The 5,776-nt window shown below is 50.7% G+C and overlaps 1 protein-coding gene across 1 annotated transcript; it reads left to right on the top strand.

Annotated features, from left to right (window-relative positions):
- The first annotated feature begins 452 nt into the window (after nucleotides 1-452).
- Nucleotides 453-5,359, top strand: LOC123427309 (ABC transporter G family member 11-like). The gene is made up of 10 exons (XM_045111316.1): nucleotides 453-1,023; nucleotides 2,005-2,294; nucleotides 2,399-2,570; nucleotides 2,847-2,969; nucleotides 3,064-3,192; nucleotides 3,326-3,520; nucleotides 3,639-3,725; nucleotides 3,811-4,083; nucleotides 4,641-4,748; nucleotides 4,830-5,359. The coding sequence occupies exons 1-10, from the start codon at nucleotides 574-576 to the stop codon at nucleotides 5,154-5,156; spliced, it is 2,154 nt and encodes a 717-aa protein (XP_044967251.1). The 5' UTR covers nucleotides 453-573; the 3' UTR covers nucleotides 5,157-5,359.
- The last annotated feature ends 417 nt before the right edge of the window (nucleotides 5,360-5,776 follow it).

Raw genomic sequence — 5,776 nt, forward strand, 5'->3', positions numbered from 1 at the left:
GTTCATCTTTCCTTGATGGATTTGCCATGCTTGCTGAAGAAATTTTCCAACAAATCGCCATAAAAACGTTTGTTTTGCCATGCTTAAAATCCGACCTCGGTTTTTAAAGCATTTTGTGGGGGGAAATGTGGAAGGTTTTTCTTGGGGTATCCCGTACATGAATAAAAGATTCCTACCGTCACACAAATTTCCCAAAAGTGGCTTGGTTCCAAACAAAACCCTAACCCAGCACTGTTGCATAATAACAGGAGTAGTGTTGGAGTAGGCCATGGGCTGTCAGCCAAAGCCTAAAGAGGACAATTGGTTGTCAGTTTGTTAATAGATGGGCTCGCTCGCAGCCGCACAGCTCTCCCTCCGATTGCTCCATCCATCCATTAACTCCCCCCACCTTCATTATGCATGCATGCTTTGCCTTCCTCCTTTATAACTCTTGCCCTTGCTACCCCCTCCCTCCCTCCTACAGCAGCAGCAGCAGCAGCAGCAGCTAAACACAAGCCTCACTCCACATCGCATCGGCCGGCCTCTCCCTCCGAGGAGAGCTCCCGCACGTCGCCGCCAGTGCGGGCGAGAGCCATGAGAGGAGGAGGAGGAGGAGGAGGGGAGGACACGCGGAGGACGGCGGCCGGGCAGGCCATGGTAGAGCTGCAGGCCAACGGGGCGACCGCGACGTCGGCCAGCGGCGCGATGGTGGTGGGGCTGAGCCCGCTGAGCGAGACGCTGTGGCGTGACAGCAAGGCGCTGCCGGGGGCCGGCGCGGCGGCGCTCATCGGCGAGGTGTCGGCGAGGCTGACGTGGAAGGACCTGTCGGTCACCGTGGCGCTGGGCCCCGGGAAGACGCAGACCGTGCTGGACGAGCTCACCGGCTTCGCCGAGCCCGGGTCGCTGACGGCGCTCATGGGCCCGTCCGGCTCCGGCAAGTCCACCCTCCTGGACGCCCTCGCCGGCCGCCTCGCCGCCAACGCCTTCCTCTCCGGCAGCGTCCTGCTCAACGGCCGCAAGGCCAAGCTCTCCTTCGGCGCCGCGGTACGTACGGCCAGCCACCTCGTCCCACCCCACTCGTCCCACTTCTCCTTTAACCTTCACCTGCTTGGCTCGTTTTCATCCGACAGCGAAAACCGCCATTTTTGGGCATTAGGCTCCCCATGTGAGTTCCACCCGCCCCAGCTAGCGTTCATGCCATTTCCGAGCATGGCATGGAGTAGATGCCATGGCGCGGTACGTTTCGAGCGGTAGAGCGGCGCCGTACGGTCGCGCTCACCGGCTAATTAATTCCACGCCGGTGCGTAGTTATCGGCGCCATGAAAAATCCACGGTGCATACTATGGCGGCCTGCCCCCAGCACCCCTACGCTAGTAGGAGTAGCGCGATCGATAGGGTGCCGCGTTGAGTGAGAGTGGTTGGGTGCAGCAATTAATAGGTTCGTTCAGTTTTCTGATCCCATTGCTGCTTTGCTTTCAATTCGATGCTGCCCTTCATACAGATCTCGTACGCCTAGTTAGTTTTATTTTCTCTCCGTCTGACCGACCGACCTCAACGGCGAAATATCTTCTCTTCCGTGCATGGTTCAAAGAGAAACGGAGACGGGCCTGCTGCGACCTACCCACCCCCTGACCCCGAGTAGTAATAGCATAAATACGGACAGTTGTGTAATTTGATTTGTTATTGTGGCACTGTTGCGAATTTATGACGTGCAGTTTTGGGATCTTTTTCTACCACTTAGTATACGGCAGTAGATTGTGGAGTAGTAGCTAATAGCTTGTGGCCCGTAATAAAACTTACTAGTAGTGATTAGTTTTGCCAGCATGGGACGAAAAGCAGTGGGCCCTCTCCTCTGGATATGTATGTACGCACTCTGGGTTTGGTCTAGCCGACTTCCAGCACTAGCAGTACAAGTTTGGATGCGACGAAACGACCAGAATACTACTTTTCGGACCCATGGCAACGTGACCAATCCTCGTAGTAGAAGAAGAATGGGCGATGATGATGATGTGGTGGTGTATGCAGGCGTACGTGACGCAGGACGACAACCTGATCGGGACGCTGACGGTGCGGGAGACGATCGGGTACTCGGCGCTGCTGCGGCTGCCGGACAAGATGCCCCGCGACGACAAGCGCGCGCTGGTGGAGGGCACCATCGTGGAGATGGGGCTCCAGGACTGCGCCGACACCGTCATCGGCAACTGGCACCTCCGCGGCGTCAGCGGCGGCGAGAAGCGCCGGGTCAGCATCGCCCTCGAGCTCCTCATGCGGCCCCGCCTCCTCTTCCTCGACGAGCCCACCAGCGGCCTCGACAGGTACGTACCATGCCCGGCGACGCGTCGAGCTGTGCCTGTTGTTGTTGGAGAATTGAATTGAATTGGACTGAACTGACGGCTATGGTTGCGCGTTGCCCCGGCAGCTCGTCGGCCTTCTTCGTGACGCAGACGCTGCGGGGGCTGGCGAGGGACGGCAGGACGGTGATTGCGTCCATCCACCAGCCCAGCAGCGAGGTCTTCGAGCTCTTCGACATGCTCTTCCTGCTCTCCGGGGGCAAGAACGTCTACTTCGGACAGGCAGCGCAAGCATGCGAGGTACGTGACCTACTCCACGCAGCAATCAATTCCTCCCTCCACGCTCCAGCCTCCAGCCTCCAGTATCTATTTCGTCGCAGTAACTTCCTTCCTGCCACACATATAATGCATCAGTGGGGCGATGCCTCCTTTTCGAAAAAGAAAAAAAATATAATGCATCAGTGATTAATCACTTCACAGTACCAGTGCCAGTACCCCCTGCTTCTTCTGCAGCACATACAGTATGTTACGCGATCGCTCACCTGCACTTGTTTCCTCCCTCCCACACACACGCAGTTCTTCGCTGAAGTTGGCTTCCCGTGCCCGCCTATGAGGAACCCCTCGGACCATTTCCTGAGGTGCGTCAACTCCGACTTCGACAAGGTTAAGGCCACCCTCAAAGGATCGATGAAAGCAAGGGTAAGACGGTCGATAACCCAACAAATTCATATGTGTATAGATTGTGCCAACATGTTTTCTCCTGCGAGTGGTCTAATTTTCATAAACCTTGCAGATCGAAAGGTCCGATGATCCTCTAGATAAGATAACCACGTCGGAGGCCATCAGGAAACTGGTCTCTGCCTACAACAGGTCACAGTACTACTACGCTGCTAGGGAGAAAGTTAATGACATTGCGCGAATCGTATGTCCTCTCCGATCCCCTAAATGCAGTACATATTGTTCTCCGTCCTTTTTATTTTGTGCGTCGTCGTCGCAGTTACTATAGCATCCGGACAGGAAATGACTGAACGAAATGCCTGTGTTGTTTGCTGCAGAAAGGAACGGTGATGGATTCAAGGGGCAGCCAGGCTAGCTTCTTGATGCAGGCATGTACACTTACCAGACGCTCATTCATCAACATGTCGCGTGACTTTGGGTACTACTGGCTCAGGCTCTTGATCTATCTCCTTGTCACCGTCTGCATCGGCACAATCTACCTGGATGTTGGCACCAAATACACATCCATCCTGGTAAGTCTGGAACTATTGATCAGTGCTTTATCTGGATCAGAATGCTATGAATTTGTAATAACAAGTAGGCATTAAACCAACAAATAGTCTTAATGTGTTACCTCCCTCTTCTTCACAGGCCAGGGCAGCATGTGCAGCATTCGTCTTTGGATTCGTCACCTTCATGTCCATTGGAGGATTCCCTTCATTCGTGGAAGAAATGAAGGTGAAGCTCCAGACTTTTCTTGTTCCATACGGGAGTCGGAACTGCTATACACAATTTGCTCACCTGTTTCTTGAATCGTTGACAGGTCTTCCAGCGGGAGCGGCTGAATGGGCACTACGGTGTTGCAGCATTTGTCATTGCCAACACCATCTCGGCTCTGCCATTCCTGGTCCTGATATGCTTCCTGTCAGGGACAGTATGCTACTTCATGGTGCGCCTTCATCCTGGTTTCTCACACTACATCTTCTTCGTCTTGAACCTCTACGCCAGTGTCACCGTGGTTGAGAGCTTGATGATGGCCATTGCAAGTGTCATACCCAATTTCCTCATGGGCATCATCATAGGAGCTGGAATTCAGGTACATTTTGGCCCAATTTTCATTTGGTTTCCTATACTCCTATTAATTCTAGTTATGTCTTCAGACAAATATCCTTTTCATGCCTGCTTTTTAAAATTATGGTCCTTGCGGTAGCTAGTAAATGGACCTAATAGCTTCGAATCTAGTGAAGGTAGGGATTAGAGCACCTTGCTAAATTAAAGGGAAAATAAAATGAAGCCTGTTGTGTCTTTGTTACAATTTTTAAGCATGCAACTCCTATGGCATAAGATGTGTTCATCAATGAGAGTACATCAAAAGGCTTTGATAAAAATGTAGTACTTCATTCAATAAACCATCAAGCTTGACAAATGAATCAGTACTGAACCGCATTGCTGCTATATACTGAAAACTAGTGTAGCTTTACCTACATACTGACCAGAATAGCAGTATAACTTCATCAGCACGAGATTTTCCAGAGATCTTGTTATGATCTAGGATTTAGATAGTTCAAGCATGCACTGTCATATTATTCAGCTAAGTTTTCCTACTTGAGAGCTCCAAATGAAGAAATTGTCTCACATTTTTTTCATGGACAGGGAATATTCATGCTTGTCTCTGGATACTTCAGACTTCCGTATGACATCCCCAAGGTTTTCTGGAGATACCCCATGCAGTACATCAGCTTCCATTACTGGGCACTACAGGTAAATTTGGTGTTGCCATAGACCACAGCAGCATGATGGTTTCCAACATGAAAATTGACATCAAACTCTATCCGTCTACAGGGCCAATGCCAGAATGACATGGACGGTCTCCTATTCGACAACCAATACCCGGACCAGCCGAAGATCCCCGGGCAGTTCATACTGAAGTACATCTTCCAGATCAACGTGCACCGGTCAAAGTGGATCGACCTGTCGGTCATCTTCAGCATGATCTTCATCTACCGCATGCTCTTCTTCATCATGATCAAGGTGAACGAGGACGTGATGCCCTGGATCCGGGGCTACATCGCGAGGAAAAGGCTTCAGAAGAAGGTGCCTGCCATCGGCAAGACGCCTTCCCTGAGAGGCTACGTCGTGGATCCGGAGCTCGGTCCTAATGAAGGCTAGAAAGAAGATGATAAGCTTGGGGGTCGCTGGGGTAGCACAAATAGGAGGTCTCCTACCGGTTCTTGCCGTAATATGTATCTATGATCAGAGAAACTGGTAATTTTTATACGTTTTGCAAGGTGAAGCCCGTTTCAGTAGAGGTACATACATACATGTAATGCGTTCGTTGAGAAATGGCATCGGCGATGCAGGGTGACACATAATTGGACGTTCACGGTTTGTTGCTGTCTTGGAAGGGCAGCAGGATAGGTAGACATGGTTGGGGGCAGTAAAGGCCGGGAAAGCAGTACACACATGGCTTCGCTGTATGAGCACAGCGATCCTGCTCGCTTGCAGATTACTACTCGTACTTACTGAGACGACAGTACTATTCAAGCTACAATAAATATTCATAATTGCGGTTAGATAGATTGACAGGTTTACAAAACATTCCACATGGTTTGACAGCTTCTCTAAACATTCCACATGGGGTCATTCAAGTTGTGTTTGTAAATATCTGGCCTTCTTTTCAAAACTACTCACTCTGTTTTTAAAGATTTGTCTTTTTAAAGATTCAACTATGGACTACATAAGAAGTAAAATGAGTAAATCTATATTTTATTAAATTATGTCTTTATATG

The sequence above is a fragment of the Hordeum vulgare genome, chromosome 2H, assembly GCF_904849725.1.
Source record: "Hordeum vulgare subsp. vulgare chromosome 2H, MorexV3_pseudomolecules_assembly, whole genome shotgun sequence".
Taxonomy (NCBI): Eukaryota; Viridiplantae; Streptophyta; class Magnoliopsida; order Poales; family Poaceae; genus Hordeum; species Hordeum vulgare.

Coding starts and splice junctions, on each gene's coding strand:
- LOC123427309 (XM_045111316.1), top strand. CDS start 574: ATGAGAGGAGGAGGAGGAGGAGGAGGGGAGGACACGCGGAGGACGGCG. Junction 2,571..2,846: donor AGGCAGCGCAAGCATGCGAG/GTACGTGACCTA, acceptor ACACACACGCAG/TTCTTCGCTGAAGTTGGCTT. Junction 4,084..4,640: donor TCATAGGAGCTGGAATTCAG/GTACATTTTGGC, acceptor TTTCATGGACAG/GGAATATTCATGCTTGTCTC.